Below are 25,664 nucleotides of genomic sequence, written 5' to 3' on the forward strand. Positions count from 1 at the left end.
AAATCGAGGGTGGTGGTGTCAACCTTGCCTGCGAAGAGTGTGTTTCTTCTCCTGCTGAGCGCCTTGTGAGGCAAATACACTTCCGAGGAAGAACTTGAAACAACAAAACCCCAAAATAATAACCAAAAAAGCTATTTCTAGAAGTGTTATACATTTACAGATTATTCTTTTAAGACTCCCAAGCAGCAGCTCCCAAACTTGATATTGCAAGATCTTACGTATTTTTAGACTATGCTCTTTTATTTCACACAGAGCAGCTCTGAACTGTTTCAAGTCACCACCATGCGGGTCTTAACTCTTTTTTTTGGGGGGGAGCAGCTGCTTTTTCGCACCTCGGGCCCTTCCACTGACAAGCAAATGGCTGAGGGGAATAAGCAGGGGGCTCCCAGAGTGCAGGACACTCAGAGAGAGACTTTTGTTTGGTCTTGGCCTGTGGGACTGAGTCTGTGACACTTCTTCAGCTTAAAATATGAAATGTTAACGTTATGCCACCTAGGGATGTAAGGGCCACTGCACACCTGACAGAGAGCAGGACTGTATTCCTGAATTAGTGATTGTACACAAAACTGTGTGGCACAAGCAAAAGCAAGGCTATACAGAAAACATTTAAAGCAACAGAGAAAGCTTGAAAAGTAACAAGTTATCTCTTGGAACATTTATTAATCTATTAGCACTATAGACTAGTTCCAGCATCTTTAGGTGACGTTCCCGCCCCTGCCCCCCCAAAAGATAGGAAAACTTCCAAAATAAAATGCAACCTGTCAAAACTCTCCCTGATTTAGATGCCTTCCAGATTTAATGAAATGTCACTACACGTTCCTAATCCCTAAAATTGCACATGAACTCAGAAGTGTAAAGTTGTGTGTCAGTGGGGGGTGCGACTTCATTTGACCACTGTGAAGATATATAGAGCTGTGAGGCTGGTTTTCATTGCCACACGTGAGGTGGGAAGATAAAACCGCATCTGAGTTTTGTGCGTTAAGATGGCAGGTGGAGACTCGAATACGGAAAATACAGGAGAGGAAATCCTTCACATAAAAAAACTAACATGTAAGGCAGACGCTTCCTAGCCTGGCCTGTTTCCTGACGTGCCAACTTTCAAGGTGTGTGTGGCGGGGTTATTATTATTATTATTATTATTATTATTATTATTATTATTATTATTTTGTGTGGAGGAGAATTCTGCTCCCCACCCACTCAGAAGTAGGTTTGCGTCCTTATATTGTGTTTGAGAAGTCTGGGCTTAGACACTATGGGGTTTCACAGGAAGGCCTTGGATGAAACAAGACTCTGAACATGCTTTGGGTTCTTAAGTCACGTCAAACAGCACATCAAACACACAGTCTCTTTCACTGCCCCAATACACGTGTGTGTGTTTCCTCCCCTTTGCCATCAGTCTCCAGATCCATCGTGGATGCCCCTGTTGAAGAGGTCGTCTTGCGAACTATGTTGCTCAATCCCTTCGTAGTACGAGTTGCCGTTATGGAGGAACGTCCCCACCGCACGACCTTGCCGTGCATGTCCCACGGCATCACTGAACACCTTGTTTATCTGTTCCTCAGAAGGCATCCACCAATCAGGGTTGGACGTGCAGTGCATCCTAATGAATTCTGCAGGAAAACGTGGAGTTAGCAAGAGCGGCCCACCGGCACCATTAGCCCTCTCGCAAGCTGGGCAGTGGCATGCGGATGCATCGCATTCATACGCCGAGTATATATTCCTGGAGGCAATGCTAAGAGAGCCAACCCCATAGCTTTAACTCCCACAACATGTGGTCCTTTCTCCAGCTCCCATCAGGGGCTTCAACACACCGTGAGAATTAACACAGTTTGTACTGGACGGCTGCAAAGTGCGGGTTTCCAAAAGCATTTCTGGGTTAGCAGTTGAGGTGTTTGGGAGGGAAAGGGAGTGATGGGATGCGTGGGATGTTAAGGAACAGCAGCAGGAACACAGGAAAAAGGGGTAGAAAACATCTGCATTGGAAACAAACCATCTACTGACCAGGACAGTGCTGATTTCATACTAAATAAATTAAAATACTGCACAGAAAAGTGGACATTTCGATTCTGTAAAATTAACACAGGGAGAACACACTGGCACAACTTTTCTTATTTTGCACAACTTATTCACCAAGTCAAGCTATTCTGAACAATGTTGGGCAGAAGATTCCTGCATTGCAGAGGGTTGGGCCCTTGCGGTCCCTTTCCAACTCCACAATTCTGCGATCCTTGTTTTGCTGCTGATAGGGCATGTGGGATGGAGTTATGCAGGACTCCCAAGACAGAGTGCTTTCTTTGCCATTTTAATTTTATGCTCCTTTGGATTTTTTTTTTCCAGCTGTTACTCATAGCCATTGTACATACGCAACTGCAGTTTAATGAAGTTTTCAGAATTTTGAGCGACTCTTACTGTGAAATGCTTCAAGATGTTTTCTTTAAATAATATGTTGTCCAGGAATTGAGTTATAAAGAATGAAATTAACAAGAGCTGTAAAAGGGGGGAAAGCCACACAGAGACGCAGCCTTCTACTCTGCCTGCACAAACTGGCAGGTCTTAGGAAAAGGTAGCTTTCTCCCTCTCCCTTCCCTGTAGGATTACTTCGTGTTCTAGAAATATAATCTATGGCTAACAGCTTGGGCCCCATTAAAATTAAACCTCCTCCAACATAACAAAAAGCCTCAGTGAGCCATTCAGAGCAATAGGTATAATGCCAGTAGACATCCACTTCAAATGTTGGGTGCTTCCACACAGCACCCTCCTGTGGGGTTTGTGCTGAGCGAGATTTGCCCAGTGTCCATGCAATGCCCTCAGCAAAACGCTGCCCATTTAATACATCACCTTCCCATTTAATGTGGATTATTGTTTCCAGGGAAAATCTGAGATGTAAAAATAAAACTCGCAGAAAGAGTAAATCCAGATTAAATGGGACAGAGGGTGGGGTGGGGAATATGGGGTGGCATTTTGATGAGACAATGTTGTGCAGACGCTGCGGAAAAAGGGGGGGAAATTGTATGCAGAAGCCATACCAAGTCTACTATCGGGGACTGTGTGGAAGCTCCCTTCAGCAGTGTCAAATGCTGGGTAGCCACCAAACCAACAGAGATGTGTTCAAAACTCTAAGTTACGTTTTGCCTAATTCTCCCACTTAATACTTGCATGCTTTGACTGGTGAGGTATATATGCAATTTACGTGCAAAAAGGCTTGCCACCTGCATTTTTTTTTTTAGTGTGCAATTGAGCACCCCAGTGCTGACATTTAAGGACGGTCTCGATCCAGCAAGGGATGGTTACCAGCATGCAGAAGCACACTCCCGTGCCTGTGTGCAGCCAGTTGTGCACCTAGATACAGATCCACATCTGCATCACAAACCGGGCCCCACTGAAGCAGATGGATGCATCTTTCAAAGTGCATCCCATTCGGAGCCCAAGCTGCCACCGCACTCACATCTGCTGCTCCTCAAGCCTCTGAGGGACGATTCTGCTGCAATAACTCATGCAGCTCAGCAGGTGCTAATCTTCCTGAGCTGTTAACAGTGCTGCTTCAGGGCAAGCCAGCTCTCAAGCAAGCAGGAGCTTGACAGCTGCAGCAAGTGCGTCTGTCAGGCAACCAACCGAGGTGACAGCAGTCACCTGAGGGAGGGCGCACAAGGTGTCAGCCCTGCAAGGGATACCTGGGTCCTGCAAATGCCAGTCAAATGCCTCGTGCTAATAGTAGGCCTGCCAAAGCCACTAGTCCTTAGCGCTCGACTGGAGCCAGTGTGTTTGGCATTTGAAAAGTTCCATTCCGGTGCATCTACATTTAGATGTCATAAAGGGGAGGTGGAAGAGAAAGAATTTTCTCTCTTCCGAAATGATCTGCTGCTTCTCATGGCTATAGCGTGACACGAAAACAACACTGAAATAATCTCACCGTTGCTCTTTGAAGGTAATAAAACCCATTACCATATTTACTCGAGTCTAATGCGCATCTTTCTCTTTTTTGCCCAATTAAGCTGCGAAAAATTGGGTGTGCATTAGATTCAATGGCGCATTAGCCTCAAGTAAATACGTACCTCACTGCGAGCTCGTGCTAGCCGGCAGTGAGGTGCAGGTTGTGTCCCATGTCTCCATTGAGCGGTGAGCAGCTGCAGGCCTCAATGGAGCAGTTTAAAAGCTAGCAAGAACACATGCAAGATCCTTGCAGAGGAAGCGCATTACATCCGCCAGCAAATACTTTTTGTTGTTGTTTCAAGGTTCTGAATATTGAGGTGCGCATTAGACTCGAGTAAATACAGTACGTCCTGACCTGTCAAGAGAGATCTATGGGTGGAAGCACATTGACACATGAGCAATTGCTGCAGAGAAACCTCTGCAAGGGCGTCATCTATGCCAGTCATCCATCTCTCCCTGGTTTTGCTGGTTGCATCTTTTGCAACTGGACTGTGCAAGCTGTTGTGTACAATGAGTTGTATGCAGCCACGGCTAGACTGTGGCCATAAGACCAGGATATCATCTGTTCCATTCCATTACAGATGGTTTCCATATCTCATTAAAAATGGACTTCGGAAACAATTCTATCTCTTATTGTGAAGACAGTGTATTGATTTCAACGAAGAACCACATTTCATTCAATCAAGGATTAATCGGGACAAGAAAAGCCACCTGATTTTTTTTCAAACAGTGAATCCAAGTAATTAGATTTAGATGTGTAGATTAATCAACCTGAATCTATTTTATAATCAAGTTTAATTTAAAGTCTGATTAAAGTTTTAGTTTATTTGAATAGGCTGGGTCAATTATAAGCAACTGGATTGCATTTTGATGAGAGGGGCTTGGGTAAGAACACCCTTTTTGCTATGGAGGCTGTTTTAATTTTGGCTTCCTACTATGTTGGAGAAAGAAAAAGAAAATATTAAAGATGGCCTTGTCATCTAATGAGCAGCTGCTTGGGCTTATTACATAGTAAATTAGTGAAGGAAATGCTAATTATCTCCAAAAGAGGACCTCTTTTGAGGTTTTGGCGGCGGGAGAGGGGGAAGAATGCTTCTCAATGCTGCTCAAACTTTCTATATTTACGAACACTTTGCATTGTCTACTGAGGAACCCTTTAGCAGGCTACAGTAAATTCTGGGGCATATTCTTGTCTAGGGCACATGCTCTGTTCACATGAGGCCAGTTGGGACCTCATTGTCACCTAGCAACAACTGAGAGCGCTTCCTTGAAAACATCCTCACATCCGTGCACTGCAGGGGAAAATGGGTGGTGGTGAGGAGGAGCGGAGGAGTAGGAGGAGGCAGTCTTCTAGAGACACTTACCAACCTGTGCTAATAGTTTTAGTGAAGAACCCTCGAGTTCCCCAGAGCACAGTCTGAAAACTGCTGGATAAACTGACTAGACAGGTAAGTGATCAGTCAACCCATCTCCCATCGATTGATGGCGGAACCTAAGCCCCATGAACCCCATGTTTACAGGAAGCTCCCTGTTCCTTCTAGACCAGACATCTCCAACCTCGTGCTCCCCAGGGGTTTTGGACTACAACTCCAATCATTCCAACCAAAACAGGTATCCTGGCTGGGGCTGATGCAGTTGTTGTCCAAAGCATTTGAGAACAGGAAGCTAAGCCTTCTTGCCTAAAAGCCCAAAGCCAATGCGGTGAAATGGAGATTGCATATGGTGGACACCGAGTGAGAAGATGTAGTACCTCTGAGACATGTTACTTTTACTGGATCCAGAGGGCGTCTTTCAGGACCAGTGTCTCCTGACTGCACTGACCTTTTCCTTTTCCCAAGGCCGCACGAGTACTTAAGCTCATCGGTGGTGAAGACAAATCGGATGAGGTATCGAAGGAGCCTCCGCCCATCTTTCTTTGAGGAGTTCACTGCCTCGTCCCACTGTTTGCTAGTGATGTAGACGGGATAGTTGTTAAGCAACTGTTTGCTCCCCTAAAAAAATAAGAGAGAGAGAGAGAGCAGAACAGTTTCCTGGTTTTTCAGCAGGCTAACAGGCAGAGAAGATGAAGTCAGTTGCCAAATAAAATAAAACAGAAATTAGGCAGCTGTGAAATGCTGACAGTGAAAACATAGGCTGACGGGAACAAGGACTTGCTCATACTGAGAATGAGCATTAAAAAAAATAAGAAATCATTTGCATTTTCTATAACAAGAACCAGTGAGGTATAATGAACACCTTGAGAGGAAAGAAGCTATTTATAATGTACTTTCGCAGGTAGGTTAAAAAGTGTCAAGATCCAGTGATTGGGAAAGCTATTTAAATATAATTTTCTTTCTTCATCTATTAGAATGTGCAAAAATGTCTTTTGAAGAGTGTGATCAAACAGGCCTTTCAGTGGCAGCTGATGGATAGCTACTTCAGACGCTACTTTTTATAATAATTCCATTTACATAATTAACGTATTACCTTTTGTTTAACACCCTTAGAACCTGACAGCAGTTAAGTTGCAGGGGAAACTCTAAAGCAAATAAACAAAAGTTGCAAACCCTCAGTTCCCAGAGGAGCATGACTATTAATGAATTCTACGTAAAGGCAGATGACAGCTTTGTGGGGTGGACAATTTCCCCCACAAAATCTCTTGGTTTCCGTTTTGCTTAGAATGCCCAGCTAAGGAAGCCCATAAGCAGGCATTCACCCTGATAGAAACATCTGGCTTTCTGTGGAAGTTTCAGGTGGGGTTCCTCTATGAGACGATCGGTACAATGGCTTGCACTCAACCGCCAAATCTTTTCCTGCAACCCACAGTTACAAGGATGTGCTATGAATATGTTATTGGACACACTCTTAGTGAACAGTTGAAGAGAAGCAGCTGTGAGGTCCACCAGGCCTGGCTCAAACAGGCTGTGTGACTCAGAACGCAGCCCAGAATCCTCAGCAGCAGGTTCAGGTTCCATGCTGGATGCTAACTAGTTCCTCAGCAGACAAGTCAAGGTTCCATGTAGGAAGTGAATATACAAAACCAGGGGGTGCTGGGCCCCCAAGAACTACCCTGGACCTTGGCCTCCCTTTCTCAAACACAACAAGGTACTGTAAATCCTGACACACACTAATGATTCAGGGTAACGCTTAACTGCAAGTGGACCATGCGGCTGTGGAGAAATAGTTATCTCTTGAAGCTCTGGTGTGGGTCTAACTGTAGGTGAGGGACACTGAAGGGAGAGCAGGATATTCCAAGCACCTGGAACAAAGTTCCACTCATCTCAAGGGAGCTGCATTGGGTGCCATTTCAAGTCTTGTCAGGTGTTTTGTTTCCTGTACAAAGCAAGTGATGAATAGTTGGGCTTTGGGCATTGGAGTTGGAGGCACTAAGATTATGTTACTGTGGATCTCTTATCACCTGCGCATTTCTTCCTACACTCCCATACAAACCTGCTCAACCTATATATTTGTAAAGAGGAAACCAATACCATCTCCTGTGGCAAACATGTAGTCTGATCCTAAGGATGCTTGATTGGTAGCAATATCCACAAAGTTGAAGGGGACTTGCTCCTAGGTAAGCAAGATGTCTAGAATTGTCACTTTATATTTCACGATTTGGGAAGGGGAAAGTGTGTGAAACATTGATGTTTGCTTAACTTTTTCATGTCATGAGTATGCAGCAAATTGCCCTCCTGGTCAGCACAAGATTTAGGTCACTTCGCCTGTGGACATTTAAGCCTCAACATGTAATGTAAAACCCTATGTCCATATGGCTTTTGGGGGAGGGGTGTTCAGATCTCGCCGCATTTTTTTCTCGGAGAGGATATTAAAGTTGACCTAATTACAAATGGCGCTACTCAAATATCTCCCTCTTTTAACATTCCCACCCCTCAATTATTGTTGAGTGTGCGCACAGTGATCTAATTACAACTTGCTGCACAGCACTCTAGACTTAATGGCACTGATTTCTGTAAGTGGTGTGTTTCTGGACACAATAACCCTTTGTGAAAAGTATGCTGTGTTTTGGCAGAAATTCATGTGATGTAGTTAACCAACTGAACAAAGCACGTTTTAACCTCTGTACCAGCGTATGATGCTATCTATCCATAGAGCCAGACAGAGACTTACAAAACAGAATGAAAAAACCTTCTAACACAATGTTATGTGGAAATATGTGAAAAAAGGCAATGTTCAGTTATGTGCCTTGCGTCCCGCTTCAGAGAGGCCTCACCTACACTGTCAATTTACAGTGCTTATATATTTTGGCAACTGTCACAGCTTCCTCTAAAAAATCATGTGAACTGAAGTTTGGTTAATGTTGAGTGTTTGCTGTTGCAGATCCCCAAGAAACACCTCACCTAATTACAATTCCCTACAAAGAGGGAATCACTGTTAAATTAGCCTGTAGAGAGGGCATGGACCAAAGGCTGCAACTGTTCACCACAACACAGCAATGGAAGATGTTTAGCTAATGCTGACATGCTAGATGTCTCCCATAGCTGCAGTGAAAAGGGCTCATTTCTGTAGGACCATCTCAAATGATGAATTCAGCCAATGGCAGAAGCACATCATCAGCTAATCCTATGTGGAGAGAAGTCCAGATGACAGCTGAAATGGTCACATCAAACTTGTAGTTCACACATGGACTGGGCATGTAAGTTTTACAGGTACAGTCAAACTTCGGTTTCCAAACATCTCAGCTGCCGAAACTTTTGGAAGCCGAATGCCGAAAACCCAGGAGTGAACGGCTTCCAAGGCGCGTTTTTCATTTCCCCCCCATTGACTGTGCAGCCAGGCCTTTGATCCTCGGTTTCAGAAGTCAAACGGACTTCCGGAACGGATTGCGTTTGAAAACCGAGGTTCCACTGTAACAGGGAGTAAGTCTCAAGTTTCTAACGCTTGTCCACTGTATGTATAACCTTTAACATCAGTTGGGGCCTATTACACAATAATGTCCACAAAGAGATGTTATCATTCGTGTTAAAGTTTATAATGTTTGATGTTTTATTGTGCTTTTAATTCTGTTGAGAAACCCAGCCAGATGGGCAGGGTATACATATTATTATTATTATTATTATTATTATTATTATTATTATTATTATTATTATTATAGGCCTGGTGGGGGAAGGACATGTAAATGGCAAATCTTGCAACAGGGTGTGTATTATCAATGTACCTAGGCTGAGAGTGAATGATTCTCAGTGTCTTGTAAATGTAGTAATGCACTGCAGAAGATAAACGAGAGTTTTCCTGTTACACTTTTTTTTTTTTTTTTTTTAAGTGAAAGGCATATTCATTCAGCATTGAATTATTTCCCGGTGCACACTTGCCCACTGAAGTAGCCGGGCTCCAGGCACTTCTTATCACCCCTGTACAGTACCTCTGCTGGCTGCTCTGCTGGCTGAGGAATCATAAGCTGATTGTGATGCTGAAGAACAGCCTTCAAGTAATCTAAAACAGTCTGGCAGGGCACTGTAGGAAAAACAGCAGAAGTGAGTGTACATCAGCTGCTTATTATTAAAAAGGCAAACATATCAGCGAGTCAAACACCATTTCAGAAAATCCCCAGAACAGTTTTGTTTACTCTTCCTTCATGAGGTTTGCTCCTTTGTGATGTGCGAAGAAGCCCTCAGCAGGACAGCCCTCACCAACCCCTCCCGGGATTGTTGCAAGACTAAAGAAATGCCTCCTTTGGAAGAAAGGTGGGGTAAATATTGGACAGAAATGTAAAATACAGGAAGGGCGAGAAGGGAGAAGAGAATACAGAGATCCTTAAAAAGAGAGAGTCAGAGATGTGGTGGCAGAAAATGTGGATCAAGCATGGGGAAGTTGGCTTGCAGTCAGCCATACTGTGCATGATTTTGATGGGCTCACCCACGTGTCAATCATAAGGCCACCTCCCCCACTTCTCACAGCAGCCCTTAGATCGCCAGCATGAAGCATGACTCTTAATTTCCATCATTTGAGGTGGATGTGGGCAGAGCAGTTACACCTAGCGAGACCCTTCAAGCTACATGCAATTTAGTAGATGGGCATGTCACTAAGTACAGGTGGGTGAGGAAAGCCCATGCCAAATAGCACTGAGTGAGCAGTTCAGGGCAGGCTATTCATGCCAGCTGTCAGCAGGAGTACCCAAACACGGCGAGCAAGAAAGGGAACGGACAATGAATAAACCAGTAGGAACTCTAACGATGTAAGACGAAGTTTGAGGCAGGAGTACGGAGAAGCAGGGGGGAAATGTGAATGGCAAGCGGGGTGGATAGAGTTACATCACTGCATGTCCAATTTAGCAGGGTCAGTCCATTGCTCAGTCTAGCTCAATAGACTGGTTGGCAGTGGCTCTCCAGGGCTTCAGGCAAGGGTCTTCTAGAACAATGGTGGGAGAGTGAGAGAGGGCAGCAGGCTACAAAATGCTACCTGGCCACTGACGCCTTTTCTCAGTAAATAGGGGTCTTGAGATGCTGATTCTAAAGGATGAGAGTTATCTGAGCATCGTCTATACTGGGATGGCCAATGCAACCAGGGATGATGGGGGTTGGGAGTCTGACACCACCACCCTTGGTCTATGTTAAGTCATCTGAGGACACAGGTTACACCAAAGAAATGTGCTGGAGTATGCTTACGCCTGTCTCACTGGAATTTGTAGGAGGCTAAAGGAAACTAGCTAAGTAAAGGTTTCCAAAGGGTGGGTGCTACACTCAAAGAGGCCCTGCCATCCAATTTGAGAAGGAAGGAACAGCCCTCTGGACTTGGAAAAAATAGATATTCCTAGCTAACCTTTCTGTTGAACAATAGTACTGATAGTATGCTAACCCATTTATTTAATCATGAAGGATGATGTTTTAAGGATGGAACACTTTATGTTGGTAACAATATCCTGACACGAAACGTGTTTATTTGGAACTATGCCTCTGCATTCTGGTACATCAAACATCCATGGTGGCCTTGACCCTTAAACCAAACAGCACAAACTGATGTTAACAGGATTTATAGATGGTAGCCATTGGGCCTTGCACCTTATATATCTACAGCACTAGATGTCTGAAATGGTTCGGTTAGGATTACCTGGAATGCTCTCCAGCTTCCGTCGGAGTTCCTCGTTTTCTTGTTGCAATGAAATTACCTCCTGCTCCAGCTCTTGGCAACGAGGACAGTAGCCTTCCTCTTCTTCCTCTTCCTCCTCTGGAAGCGTGGAAGAGGATGGGTGGCCATGAGACTCGGAGGTTGCTGGGGATGTCCATCCACCCAACGTGTGCACTGGAGAGGTTGAAAGTGGATCCACGTCGGCCAAATGGCCAAAATCACTCAATGAGGAAGCATTCTGAGATGGAAAGCTTCCAGAAAGCAAATAGTTTTGAAGGGAATCAGTAAAGACTCTCAGAAAAGCAGAGGTTTGCTGCTTCTTGTGCATGTACTGCAGCTCTAGGTCCAAGTTGTCTGACGCTTGGCTATGGACCATTTTCCCAATCTGGCACTGCTCTGGTCTTTCACTAAAGCTGAGGCTCTCCTGCTTAACACAGGAAACCAAAGACTGAGTGCGGCTGTTGTCCAGAAGTTTCCCACCACAGTTTAAAAGACTAAGAACCCGGCTGCACTGCTGGGCAAAGGCATCCAGAATCATACGGCTCTCTGAAACAGAAGAGGAGACAAATCACAGAAACCCAAAGTGGAGACAGTCTAGTTGGCTAGCTAGATAGAATGAGGAAGTAGATTACAGTAAAAATCCAGAATACATTATGGATGAAAACAGCAAGGCAACATCACACAAACACATTAAATTCACCACAGTCCTGCATCATCATCATCATTATCAACATCATGATCATTACTGCCTCTCTGCACATGAACCAACCCAGGCCCTGTGTTTGGCACCCAAGGCCCTCCTATTTGTGCCCTTTCTGAAGGAGGTGCAGATGATGGCAACTGAGAACAGGCCTTTTTAGTGGTGCCTCCCCACTTATGGAGTGCTCTCCCCAGGGAGCTATGCTTGGCGCCATCACTATCTACTTTCAGGTGCTAAACAAACACATTTTTCTCTAACCAGGAAACTGGCCCTTAATTTGATGCATTTTAGATATTTGTGGCCCCTTTCAGTTATACCTGCCTTTTATATGCATGGATGTGTTCTTGGCATCCCTCACTCCCCAAATACTTGATGAGGAGAGGTCTGAAGCCTGCTTTCTAAAGGTAGGAAAAAAGCCAAGCAGGTCTCTTATGGGGTGGGAGAGCGGGGACACATGCCATCTGCAATGCTTTGGTGCAGGAGGACAATCTTAACTTTCAGTAGGGAAGGGACATGTGTGTGCAGAACATCCAGATGACTGGTGTATTGCATCATCAGCATGTTGGAGAGGAATAATGGAACTTTAAAGACATTATCTCAGCCCATGTGGAAGCTGCTTCTCCAAGACAAGGTCCTGTGCGGCAGAGAAGACTCTTAAATAAGTCAGCCACACAAGTAGGGCTGATCACATAGTTCTTTTGGATAAACAGTTCTCACTTGGCTGGGGGAAAGTATCTAAAGAGCATTCCAGAGAGCCAGAGTGATGTGTTGCACAACATGATGGCTTTGGGCTGGGAAGACTTGGGTTCAAATCCCTGCTTTGGCCATGAAGCTCAACAGGTGGCCTTGGGCAAGCTTCTATGACTCAACCTCATTAACTTGTTTGCCGCAACGATCACAAGCAAAAGAAGGTTATGCATACCCTGTATAAAGAAAAAGGACAGGACACAGATGCAGTAGACAGAAGCATATGAGAGAGAGAATTGTCCCCTTTGCTACCCAAGTGGCAGCCCTGCATGAACATTCAACACATTTCATGCATGCCCTGATCCCCTTGCTGACAACCAGTGTGGTGATGGTCAATTTTGGCTCACACCAGCACTTGTTCAGAGGGACCAGGGGACCAAAGGTGGAGGATATCAAACCGCAAAAATGCCATTTTCAATTCCATTTTACTGAACAAATGGATGTAAGTGTTGTCAGTCTTGCACTTGGATGCAGAACTCTGTAGATGTCACACATCCGCAGCAGTCTAGTCTACAGACATCTGATGAAAACTATATGGCTAATGGCTAGTTTGTCCCCCTTACAACCAGTCATTCCTCCAAGCTGCCTTTCCTTCATAACCAACCCCACCCCATGTGAATGTAATGTCTACTTTGGCCCAGGTACCCATCCAGACGTAAGACACTGCAGGACCATGGAGAGCGCCCAGGAACTGCAGAAACCATTCCTTATTCTTGCCCTGATGGATTCTAAATCTCTAAGGCCACCACCCAGCATGCTGTCATTTTAGACTCTGGAATATGTCCAGGGGTGCCAACAGATTTTAAGAGTCCAGTACATTGTATGTAGCTTAGACTCTCTAACCCACTCACCAAAGAGGACACAGATTTGCATAACATTCACATTTGCTCTGTGTCATATGCAAATGTGTGTCCTTCTTTTGCAGGTGGTGTGGAGGACCCAAAAATAAAATAAGTGGTTTCACGCATAATAAAATGTATGACAGACAGAATGTGAACAAATGAAACTTTCCAAGCTCAGCCTGTTGAATTTCTGCCTGCCACACCATTGTGAAAGGCAGAAGAACCCTGCTTTCCCTCAAGGCCAACCCTAAACCAAAGCCCACCTGACAACAGACAACTCTAAACCCACCCTGGAAACATTTGGTGGAAGGAAGCTTCCACAGGAGTCACACAGCTCTAGAGAATGAGAAAACAGGAAACAAAAAACTAACGAGAGACTCCTGCTAACATCATGATCGGATGATAAAAGAATAATGAAAATGTAAATATCAGTATCAGCCTCAATATAAGGTTGCCTTCCCTCATTATTCACTCACTCCATTTCTCTTTTGAAAAATATCAAAGGAAGATATTGATTGGAACTTTGTAATTCAAATACACAGCAGTTTTTCATCCGTTTTAATCCTATAATCAGATTCTAGACCTGAAGCTGTATTTACTGTGCGCATTTTAATCAGGATGATCCCAAGTTCTCAGAAGTTCTCTGCCTTTTGTATCTCCCCTGCACCTCCTCCATCCACAGAAGAAGAAGAAACATATGAATGGAGACTTCAAATTACATTATATATGCTGCGTTAAATATTATGATTTCCCCTAGATTGTAGGCATGATCCACTTTTGATGCCGCAAATTTAAATGTAAATGACTTATCACATTTTAAAATCAGGAAAAGGTAAATTTATAGATATGGTAAAAGGTAAATGACCCCTGGAAGGTTAAGTCCAGTCAAAGGCAACTATGAAGTGCAGAGCCGGCGTTTGTCCACAGACAGATTTCCGGGGAGATATAACACCAAATGAGTAAGGAAGCTGTAGCTGTCCTGAGTCTCTTTTATTTTTTACATATTGAAAAAAACGATACCACTTATAGTATCAGACTATGCTGGGTATGTTCCAACCAATAACTTAAACCCAACATGGCACTCTCTAGACACTGTTGGGCTACAAGGGTGTTTCCCGTTTCTTCCTATTTTCAGCTGGGATTCAGTCACATTTTGGCAAATTCAAGCTGCGCCATTATAGTTGACTGGAGGTTCTGCAAAACAACATGTTTCCCCGTAAGATCCGGCTTTCTTTGATAAGGAAATGATGGTAAAACACACTGAACAGTGTTGCTAGCACTTGTTTTGACCCAAGACCATCTAACCTCCAGACAAACGAATCAGAATAAATGCTCATGAAATAAGCAACGCTGTCAAACCTTTCTGCATAGTCACCAGGGTGGATGTGCAATAAACAGGGCATCTGGAAGAACCCAACTCTCACCAGCTCCACTCATCATGGTAAATGACTGGGGATGATGGGAGGTGAGATCCAGCAACATCTGGAAGTAAGCATGTTGGCTGCCCCAGCTCCAATTGTTGCAAATCTTAAAACCCATGTGCATCTCTAGCTATACATTTTGCAGTGGTAGATGGACCTAATGGGCATACATCACGGTAAAAGAGCAAGCATGAGCACGCACACACACATATATTTATATGCAGCTTGATTAGCCAGACAATGCATGTTTATTTCTTATGAAGCAACCGAGTGGAATACCTGCATGTTTTCTTTTGTAAGAGGGCTAGTAAGAGATTTTATTTGAAGAAAATTGACCAAAGGAACCCAGAACATTTCCCTAAGTGTCATATCCTCACAGGTCCTGGGGTGATATTCTTTATAGCAAGACTCTTAAATCATGTACCAGTGCATCTTCTCTGAAAACTGCAGGTGCCCAAACAAAATTACAGCTTGTGGTGTAGAACCTTTTTGTCCTACTGTAGGAATGGCACCAGCTGGTACAATGAAGGAAACAAGGCGGAACTTAAAACAGTCTTGGGTAGATTTAGCAACATTTTACATACCAAAATCCCTCAGATCTTAGCCTCAACTGGATGCTGGATAACAGTTCCAAATCCAGTGCTATTAACAACTGTGTGGGTGTAAAAGTTCACAAAAAGAACATAAAGAGGCATGGTGTTTATTTACGTGCTTGGGTGCACTGTTCTGATTCAAAAGGATTATCTTGCCAAAACTAAAGCTGTAAACTGAAGACTGAATGTTCATGTAGGAGAAACCTACAGGGCAGAAGGTGTGAGAGTTAGCCTTTCACTTACCGAAGAGGCATTTTGCAACCCTGCTCAAAACGTGCAGAAAAAAGGCACATTCCTTCTTGAACTGCAAACTTCAACAAATCAAAGAAAAACTACTTGCACATAGGAAGTTAATTCATCCAGCAAGGCTAAAACCCTTTCACCCAACTCACTAGCATTCCATGTGCAGGAAAGTAGCATTTAGTTTTTGAACCCTGGGGGACTTTCAAAGAGGCAAACCTTGCCTTGATCGTGGTCTGAAGTCCTACAGCTCAACTCAACACCTCATGAAAATAGCCTCTTAAAGGTAAAGGGACTCCTGACCATTAGGTCCAGTCGTGACCGACTCTGGGGTTGTGGTGCTCATCTCGCTTTACTGGCCGAGGGAGCCGGTGTACAGCTTCCGGGTCATGTGGCTAGCATGACTAAGCCGTTTCTGGTGAACCAGAGCAGCGCACGGAAACACCGTTTACCTTCCCGCCGGAGCGGTACCTATTTATTTACTTGCACCTTGACATGCTTTCGAACTGCTAGGTTGGCAGGAGCAGGGACCGGGCAATGGGAGCTCACCCCGTTGTGGGGATCCGAAACGCTGACCTTCTGATCAGCAAGTCCTAGGCTCTGTGGTTTAACCCACAGCGCCACCCACGTCTCTTACTGATGTCATAAAACAGATAAGCTCAAGGTGGCTTTGCATGTGAAGGCAAAGCAAGCCGGTGATTCACACTTTCTCCTTTTGAGCCTCAGGGGTCATGTGCAAATGGTGAACTTGTGAGTTTCTCATGTAGTACAGTGCTCAAGATATGGAGACAACTCACAGAGCTTACAGAAAAGAATGTGTATGTATTCCCCTCCATATGTTGCTTCAGAAGAACAAAAGGCAGTCTTGCACTGAGCAAGAGGAGACCCCAGCTGATGAAGTATCTCAGCCCCAATGACAAAGCATGAAGGTACAGTATGTATGAGTTCAGCAGAGGGGGTAAGGAGGAAAGGCGAAATCATTCTCCCTCCCTCTTATTTGACCTAAGTGTTCTGAAGTACTGGAAGCAGTATGCCTCTGTGCACCAGCTGCTAGGAATAACAAGGGGCAAGAGTGTGGTTGTGCTCAGGTCCTGTTTGCGGGCTTTCTATAGGCATCTGGTTGCCACTGTGAGAACAAGATGCTGGACTAGATGGGGCTGTGGTCTGATCTTTTTATTCTATTAACATGCAGAGCTGATCTCAGACTTTAAAGGTAAAGGGACCCCTGACCATTAGGTCCAGTCGTGACCGACTCTGGGGTTGTGGCACTCATCTCACTTTATTGGTTGAGGGAGCTTCCAGGTCATGTGGCCAGCATGACTAAGCCGCTTCTGGCGAACCAGAGCAGTGCATGGAAACGCCCTTTACCTTTCCACCAGAGCCGTACCTATTTATCTACTTGCACTTTGACGTGCTGTGGTTTAACCCACAATGCCACCCGTGTCCCAACATCTCAGACTTGACACCTGGCTAACTAGCAATAGGGAGAAGTGCAGCTACTCTTAGCTTTTTCAACATACATGCTTATTTTACATGGCGTTAGTTGGTGGCAAAGTTGTGGATCTGACCTCAGATGACACTACAGCCCTGTTAACTAGGCAACTGCAGAAGCTGTCATAAAAGACAGATGGTGTGATAAAACAATGTGCCCAATGAACATTCTGGTATGGTAACGGTACTAACTTAGGGTTGAGGCAGAGGCGATATTTGTCATGTGGTTTGCCATTTTTGTGGTTTAACAAATAGCCAGAAAGAGGCCGGGTAGGAGAGATCAAGCCAGATCAGGACCACGGAGAGAGAAAGGCTTTAACCCAGTGTCTCAACTGGAATTACCTTGCATGCTTGCAATTTGCAATGAGAGGAAAGTTCCCATTGGCACCATATTGCAAACAGGCAGGGGGATTCGAACTAGAACCCCAATCTCCTGGTCCCAATCCAACCTGGCACCCCACAAAAGGAAACATGAGATGACTACAGTCACAGGGATTGTCTTTCAAGAGGCTGCATTGGGTTTATATAGCTCATGAGGTGTACACTTCTAGCAATGCCCCTCTAGAATTCCATGTGGCAGTCTCTCGTTGGGAGATTCCAGGGATTGAAGCTGCGACCTTTGGCATATGAAACAAGTACCTTTGCCACTGCCCTCCCTGCCCTGCCCACTTCTAGGTAAGCAGCAGCAAGGCAGTTATCAGGAGGGCTGATCTACGCCTATAGGGGCCACTTTTGAAATTGACTCAGCATCTCATACGAGCTTTTGGCCATTAGCTACTGGAAAGACAGGAAACAAATAGTACAGCAAACAGCATATAAAGTAAAACACACAACCCAGCTATAATGCAAGATGAACAAGCTGGGAATAAAAGTCAGTGGGTGATGGGGTGGCTTAGTGTCATTCGGTAAGACAGGCCTGTAACGTCAAACCATATTTTGTGCAACAACTCTGCGGGTGCACACACCCTAAAAACTAACATGCACAGGTCCAAATCGTGCCATCAGTTCTCTTCCCTCCTCCCTTCAAAAATATTTTTGAAACTACCTTGTGATTTGGCCTTACGTGCATTGGATCTTGTTCAGGCTGACCCTGTGCAAACATCACAGTGACATGGGCTGTTCTGGAGGTGCTGAAGATAGGACAAAAGTGGGAATGACAGAAGGGGCAATCTCTGCCTCTCACCATGCGTGCAAGGAAGGTAGGGGAGAGCAACTTCTGAAACGCATGCTAATCCTTCACCTGAAAAAAATCACAAGGTATCCCTGCTCCAAAATCAAGCTCTCCCTATTCTTCGGGTTTGCGTAACAACTCTCCCTGTGGGTTGATTTTCTGGTGCCAGCAATGTTTTTATATAGTTAGGTAACTCTCTGCCTGAAGTGACTAAAATGTTTGCATTGTTAACAAGCCTCGTTTTGTATACAAGTCATTCTTCCTTGAAAAACAATCCTGCAATGCTGAAACATCTGTGTCCCTTCAGACACACACACACACTGAAAATTTTTAACAGCAGTTGTACAAAAGTGAAAAATCGTAACAGCAGCTTCAATATTCAGCTGGTGTGCTGCTGTTTTGCTGCTACTTTCCACAGCAGCTCTGCATATCTCTTACCTAAGCGTACCTTCCCTTCTCTTAGACTAATAATGCAATGACATTCTGTATCCAATCATATTTACCAGACAGTTAAATGCCTTCTGAAGGGCATTCCAATTCTGCAAAGACAGCACTGGTGTTTTGATAATGAAACAATATTCTGATCCCTCCTTTCGACCCAGTCAATCTGAACTCCCTCGAGGACATGAAAAGCAGAACAGAAATAATTTACAAGTTGAGAAGACCTGTTTATTTAATGTACATGAGGGGGATCTACACAGAAGATGTGACAGCGAATGCGGATATTCAGAAAGCTTTATTGGCAGGGCAGAAAGAATAATCACATTTTTAATCATTTACTTCTTCCATTCTGCAGATCAAAGAGATCTTCATGGGATCTGCAGGAACTGAAGAAAGCAATGAGCTATATGAACTTCAGAACGGTTGAAAATGTTTGCAGCTCTTTACAAAAATGATTGGGAACTGTAGCATGATGAAAGTGCAAAGAACACTTGCCAATCACCCTTGAACTGTGATTCTGTTGGGAAAGAACGACTATTACACCAGTTTGTATCTGTGCTGTAGACAGTGGCGTAGTGTGGGGGGTGCAGGGGGGGCGGCCGCACCGGGCGCAACATGTGGGGGGGCGCGCTTGCACTTGCAGCTCTCTGCCCCCTGCTAAAATCCATGGGTTAGGGGGTGCAAATTACTTGCCTTGCCCCGGGTGCTGACAACCCACGCTACGCCACTGGGTGTAGATACTCCCTGCGAGAACAAGAGAAGAAATTGATAGGACTGTAAGCAACAGAATGGGTTACACACAGATCTCTGGAATGTGATGATGTGATGTGACACAGCTCTTTGAATTGCATGTCTTGGTCCTACCATGTGTAGAACACCCTGAGCGATCTAGGGTGTCCTTCACGACACACACATGCTGCATTCACATGAAGCACATCATTTCTGACGGTAAGAGCTGTTTGGCAGTGGAACAGACTCTCATGAGTGGTGGTGGCCTCTCCTTCCTTGGAAGTTTGGATGGGAAGGGTTTGGGGTACACCTGTGTAGAAGAGAGATGGTCCCCCTCACAGAGCAGTCTCACATCACAGGCCATTTTGTGCATGCACATGGGCAGGCAAATCACAGGACTGCTTATTGTCAACCTCCCTTCCAGTCAGGCAGTGAAAAACTCCTCCATATTATTAGCCCCACCAAAATGGTTAGTTCCTTCACACAAACTCCCCAGGGGCAAGCAAAGGAGGCCGCTCACAGCAGATACAGCTTGCACACTAAGGGAGGGGCATCTGATAGATGCAATGAATTTGAAGGAAGCAGCCCTTTAAAAAAACAAAATGAAAAACCATTGCATTTGCTGGAAAAAAAGGCAAGCAGCCATCAAAGCGACCAAACCAGGCTTTCATCCACCCCCACCCCCACTCCACTGCATTCTCCTATATAAATAAATAAGCAAAGGCTGTGTCAAAATGAACAGATGAGTTGAGATGCCCATTGCTATCAAAACCAGATGGTTGCCTCCCAGTATTCAGCCTCCTCAGTCAAACCCTGACTATTTTCTTGGACCCTCAGTATATAAAACGGGGATGCTGTTATTTGTGATGGCAAACAAAAGCAATCATGCCTGCCAAGCACATACTATAACAGTCAGCCTTTCAGCTCTGCTAGACAGAAAGTAATTAGAATGCTTTTAATGTCCAAAAGAATGATGCTGATAGGCTGCCACAGATGTGTAGATTTATGAATATTTATACGGTGGTTTATAGCTGACACTTTTATCAGTTGAAGAAGATAAAATATCTGCCTGACTCAAAAGCTTGACAGTCAGGTTAATAAAATCTCATTAAAGAGAATGACCTATGCAATTATATAGGATTTATTGTAATTCATTTTTGATTGTAGTCTGCTTAAAGATGCAATTTCCCATTTCCTGGTGCCAAATTTAGGCTGCATATCAAGAACTACGTGAGCTCTAACACCAAGCCATCAGTAGGAAAAGGAGAACAGAGAGAGGGATAGAGAGAGGGAGAAATGCATTTAACATCTTAGTAGGTTATACCTTGAGAGAGAGAAAATATTTTGATCTACATCTCAGTTAAACACCCCCACGCCTAGGCTCAATAAATTTATTTATATATATGTATATATTTTAAAAAATCAAAATCTACATGCACACATCTATTGGGGGGATTTTTTTTAACAGTTTGTTTTCTGCTAATGGGCTGTATCTAGAGTCTGTACATTTTACAGAAAGCAAGTCACAGAAGAGTTGAGCTGTCACTCCAATGGTCATTTGCGTCCTGTGTTTTTTCTCACCTCATTGGAGAAGCAGTGTGCCGCTCTCATCCAAAAGATCAGGTCACAAAAAAGCAATAATCTTGATCACAAAGCAGCAGCAATAAGAAAATTCTACCAAACGCTAACCCATTTTCTGCAGAAAGGTTTCGGCAGGGCATGAAAAACTTTGTTTAGAGGGTGTCCTAGGTTTTTTTTAAAAGAGTATCTACAACAGTTATTACAAAATGAAGAAAAAGTCCCCTTTGAGGGCAGAAGTCATATGTGTATGATGGAGACAAAAAGTAATATAAGAAGCCTATCGTATGAGCCTGTACTGTACACTTAGGCCATGTTGAGATTTTTGAAATGCAAGGGGTTGGATTAGATGACACTTGGGAATCGCTGGTTGGCTCTCTATGGCAGAGCTTCTGAAAATGTGGGTGGGTCCTCTTGGGGATGTGGAGAAGGTCCAAGACTCCTAGAAGGCAGGTGCAAATGGTTTTTTTTTGGGGGGGGCACACAGGGGGACATGGAAGGAGGAAGTCACACAGCCAACAGAGAGACTTTTCTTGCTACTGCCCAGACTGCTTTGCTAACCATGGGAAGTAGCAGAGATGAGCAGGCATCAGCTGAGGACTTCTGGCTTCCTTCTTCCTCTCCTGCCTCCTTTCCAGGCTGGTTTTTGGAGGGAATCGGAGGCCCATCTTGCATACTATATGTTTAAGGCAGTATTATACCACTTTAAACAGCCATGGCTTCCTCCAAAGAATCCTGGGAACTGTAGTTTGACAAGGGTGCTGTTAGGAGTTGTTAGGAGTCCCCCCTACAACTGTCACAGTGGTTTAAGTATCAATCCCTCTTCCCAGGGAACTCTGAGAATGGTAGCTATGTGAGGGCAAGAGGGGGTCTCCTAAGAACTCTCAGCACCTGTAACAAACTACAGTTCCCAGGAGACATGACTGTTTAAAGTGTTCTGGTGCTGCTTTATGTGTATAGTGCAGATGGCAGCCTGTAGCAGCCACCTAGTCCACTTCTAACGTGGAGTGCCCCCAAGCCACAAATTCTTACAACCACTTGTTTTGCAAAGATTTGGTACACTTATCTGACAAATAGTTGGGTTTGGGCACACGGTCGAGAAAGCTCAGTGAAAATGGTCCAGAATCCTGCTCAGCAATTAGTATCGTGGAAGGGAGTATTGCGGATGGCAGCAAGGACTGGTCAGAGGAGACCAGGGGTAAGGAACTGAGGGGGCACACTCCCTATTGGAGAATATAGGCACCCACAGTCCCTACCTTCCACTGGTAAACCATAATCCCCCAGGTCTCAGCTTCCATTAAAAAAAGAGAAAAAGTTTCCAGCATTTGTAATATTTTAGGTAGGAGACAAAATGTGCACACAGCATTCTCAATTTTTTTTTTGTGAGAAACTAATCTGCTGCAGATCAAATCTATCCATTCTTAAGGAAATCAGCCCTGAGGAAGGAGAGATCCTGAAGCTGAGGCTCCAATACTTTGGCCACCTCATGAGAAGAGAAGACTCCCTGGATGTTGGGAAAGATGGAGGGCACAAGGAGAAGGGGATGACAGAGGACGAGATGGTTGGACAGTGTTCTCGAAGCTACCAGCATCAGTTTGACCAAACTGCGGGAGGCAGTGGAAGACAGGAGTGCCTGGCGTGCTCTGGTCCAGGGGGTCACGAAGAGTCGGACACGACCAAACGACTAAACAACAACAACAAATCTGCTGCTCACCTTGAGTGTTTTAACTCTCTCTGAAAAATGCCTGCTGATGGCCATCCTGGGCAGCAACCTTCCTAAGGCCACATGCCCAGGGGGTAAAGCAGGTGGAGCAACAAGTGGGCTAGTTTCAAAACACACCCCTTTCTATCCTTCACCACACAGGTGAGCAAAAGGCACTGTCAGAGTTCAGGAGGCATTTCGGCCAGAGAAGAGGGCAAAGCAGGGTCTGTGACGGGCATGGCTTTGGAAGAGAAGGTGTGGCATGGAGAGGGTCCTGTGGCATAGACAGAGAGGCAGGGAGGACTGCATTTTGACCCTTTGGCCTGAGTTTTTTCACCTCTAGATTAAGTCCTGCTGCTACAGTCCCCCTCCAGGCCCTTCTTCCCTCTGGCCTAGCAGCTGTGCGACGAGAGGAAAAATGGTGATACTGAAGACAGCAGACTGAATCCAGATGCGGATCCCAACACCAGGAAATGTTCCCCACAATTAGGATCTAAAGCACCCCACAATCTGTAGGGTGTTTTGCACACTCCCTCGCAACAGAAGGCTGGCCGACAGGTAACTTGCACCCCCCAGAGGCGACTCCCTAGCTTTTCCCAATTTATTCATTTCTAAAGGAAGAGAGTCTAGACTCTCTGGCTCGTAAAACAAATTCTTGGAGAGGGTGGGTAGGATGCAGGCTGTGGTCATTCATTAGCAGGCTTAAGGTGCTTTGTGCATGGGCAGAGACTCTTTTTCCATTCTGCTATATATTATCAATGTTTGCCTTCCGGCACTGGAAATTTTAAACCAGTTCAGAGGGTGAGCAAATGTGAAAAGCTTCTGAAGGGTTGTGGGTTTGAGATGAAGTTGGGGAGGGAGAGGAAGACCTTCCCTCTAATATTTTAAGAACCCACCTATGTGGGATACTCAGACTTACCTCCAACCACAGTTTTGAACCTTCAGCTTCACTGATCTCTCTTTTGCGCACCTTCTGTCAAATTATAAACACTTCTCCCCTCTCCAGCTGTGGGGATGCAGCTATATCCAAAGAACCCTACAGCTTTTAATAGCAGGACAAGCAACTCAAAGCCCAATAGCCAAGATGGATCATAGTCAGCTTGCCTAAAGCTTTGTCAGCTGCAAGGCCGTTTGCAAGGGATGTCCATCAACATGCAACTCAGCAGCGACATGACGCCTAAACGCAGAGGTGACCTCCTTGGTGTGTGAACCAATGGCACCAGTTCCTCATAAGGACTGGTGTAGGGCAGTTGTCAAGAGCATTAGCTAGGGGACTTCCAGTTCCCATCTCACCTGAACAATGAATTATTCCTCTCGTTCTCAATTCCCTCTTTGATCTGCAGTACTGTACAGGGACCCTTGGACCAGCCTATACTGTTGCAAGCGCAGGAGTCAATGCCTAGGGGCCAAAGTGCCTTCAACACCCTTCAATAAAATATCTGAGGTGGCCAGACCCCCTTCCGAGTTGATGGGCATTGATATTCAAATGGTGTGCCTGCACCACATCGTGTGATTGATTATGCGCATCATGTGATTGATTATTTCCTTCAAGTTGGCACCCCTGGTCGTTAAAATGATGGCTACCCATCACTCTGAGCACTGCAAACGCGCTCCTCCCGGGTTATCGTGTGCTCTGCACATGCCCAGAGGCACCCTTGCTACTTTGCACAGCGCCAGTGGCGTAGCATGGGGGGGTGCAGGGGGGGCCGGCCGCACCGGGCGCAACATCTTGGGGTTAGGGTTAGGGGGCGCAAATCCACGGGTTAGGGGGCGCAAATTACTTGCCTTGCCCGGGGTGTTGACAACCCACGCTACGCCACTGCACAGCGCCCTTCAGAATAAGCTTGGGCGTGTGTGTGTGTGTGTTAGAGAGAGGAAGCTGAACTTCTCTCCCCGCGAAGGCGTGCCAGATGAGGCACCACACGCCAACGACCCTGGCCAGCCCCCTCGGCCAAAGTTGGTACCTGCGCTGAGCTCCAGGCTGCCGCTTCCCTCGTTGCTGCTGCTGCTGCCGCTGCTGCTGCTGCTTGCTGCCCCCTGGTGGCCGTGGCCGTACCTGGCCGACGAGGACGACGACGAAGCGGCGGCGGCAGGAGCCGCTGCCTGGTGTCCCAGCTGCGGAGCCGGCGTCCGGGGCGGGTGGCCCTGCGAGGCTCTGGCGCCGGGGTAGGAGCCGTGCGCCTGGTAAGGCAGCGGGTGCTCGCTGAGGGACGACGACGACGACGAGCCGACGGCGGGCAGCGGCTGGAAGTGCTGCTGCTGCTGCTGCCCGACGCCCGCCCTGACCTGAGGGATCTCCACCATGGTGGGTCTCTCGTAGCGCTTGCTCAGCGCCGGTCTCCGGCTGCTGGGGAAGGTCTTGAGGGCGCTGTAAGGGCTGCGCTGCTGCTTGTAGATCTTGGCCACGCTGGGGCCCTCCTCCGCCACCGCCTGCATCGCCTCCTCCATCGGCAGCGCCCGCTCGCTCGCGCTCTCCAGAGCCCCGTCTGCTGCCGCCGCCGCCGCCTTCGCGCTCCGGAGCCCCGTCGTGCGGCGCTGGGGGAGACGCGGGCGGGCGGGCGGGGGGAGTTGGCGGCTGATTGACAGGCGGCCTCGCCAATGCCTGGAGGGAGAAGGGCGGCGAGGAGCAAGCGAGGGAGCCCCCACCCCGCCCCGCCCGCTAATGGGAACGGCCCGGGGTGGGGAGGCGGGAGCGCCTCAGGGAGCGCGGCGCGCGGCGCTGCTGGCTGCGCCTCAGGCGGCGGCGACTGCTTAGCCCAAGAAGCCCGCGGGGGCGCTCGTCGGGCGGGCCACGACGAACCCGCTCCGTTCCCCCTGGAGTCAGGGCGCCGCCGCCGGCGCCTCCTGAGGCAACTCCGCGGGACTCCCGCGTCAAAGCGCGCCTGGGCTGGCGCAGCGCGGGAACTTTCCCGCGCTCCAGGCAGGCACGTTTCCTCAGAGATGTCGCGCGGGGGGGGGGAGGGGCGGGCTGAGTTGAAGGGCGCAGAGGAATCCTGAAGAACGCGCGCAACTTCACC

The 25,664-nt window shown here is 46.3% G+C and overlaps 1 protein-coding gene and 1 long non-coding RNA gene across 4 annotated transcripts; one reads left to right on the forward strand and one right to left on the reverse strand.

Annotated features, from left to right (window-relative positions):
- Positions 1-640: 640 nt before the first annotated feature.
- Positions 641-25,172, reverse strand: BEND4 (BEN domain containing 4). 2 transcript variants are annotated; one of them, XM_083458329.1, is made up of 5 exons: positions 24,612-25,172; positions 10,975-11,538; positions 9,290-9,381; positions 5,752-5,921; positions 641-1,610 (listed from the first exon to the last, which is right to left on the reverse strand). In XM_083458329.1, the coding sequence occupies exons 1-5, from the start codon at positions 25,093-25,095 to the stop codon at positions 1,601-1,603; spliced, it is 1,320 nt and encodes a 439-aa protein (XP_083314455.1). In that variant the 5' UTR covers positions 25,096-25,172; the 3' UTR covers positions 641-1,600. The 2 variants fall into 2 exon arrangements, with proteins under 2 accessions (XP_083314455.1, XP_083314454.1); XM_083458328.1 differs by having other exon boundaries at positions 5,681-5,921; positions 24,612-25,166.
- Positions 3,008-9,617, forward strand: LOC310657399. 2 transcript variants are annotated; one of them, XR_014501743.1, is made up of 3 exons: positions 3,008-3,925; positions 5,229-5,378; positions 9,508-9,617. It is a non-coding gene; the product is annotated as an uncharacterized lncRNA (long non-coding RNA). The 2 variants fall into 2 exon arrangements; XR_014501744.1 differs by lacking the exon at positions 9,508-9,617 and adding an exon at positions 6,278-6,832.
- Positions 25,173-25,664: the final 492 nt, after the last annotated feature.

Source organism: Podarcis tiliguerta (assembly GCF_965153285.1).
Source record: "Podarcis tiliguerta genome assembly, chromosome: 9".
Taxonomy (NCBI): Eukaryota; Metazoa; Chordata; class Lepidosauria; order Squamata; family Lacertidae; genus Podarcis; species Podarcis tiliguerta.

Excerpts from the sequence above, each read along its gene's own strand:
- BEND4 (XM_083458328.1), bottom strand. The coding sequence starts at position 25,095 with ATGGAGGAGGCGATGCAGGCGGTGGCGGAGGAGGGCCCCAGCGTGGCC. Across the intron at positions 5,922-9,289 it reads CAGCAGAGCAGCCAGCAGAG|GGGAGCAAACAGTTGCTTAA; the intron begins GTACTGTACAGG and ends TTATTTTTTTAG. Across the intron at positions 1,611-5,680 it reads AAAAGTAACATGTCTCAGAG|AATTCATTAGGATGCACTGC; the intron begins GTACTACATCTT and ends GTTTTCCTGCAG.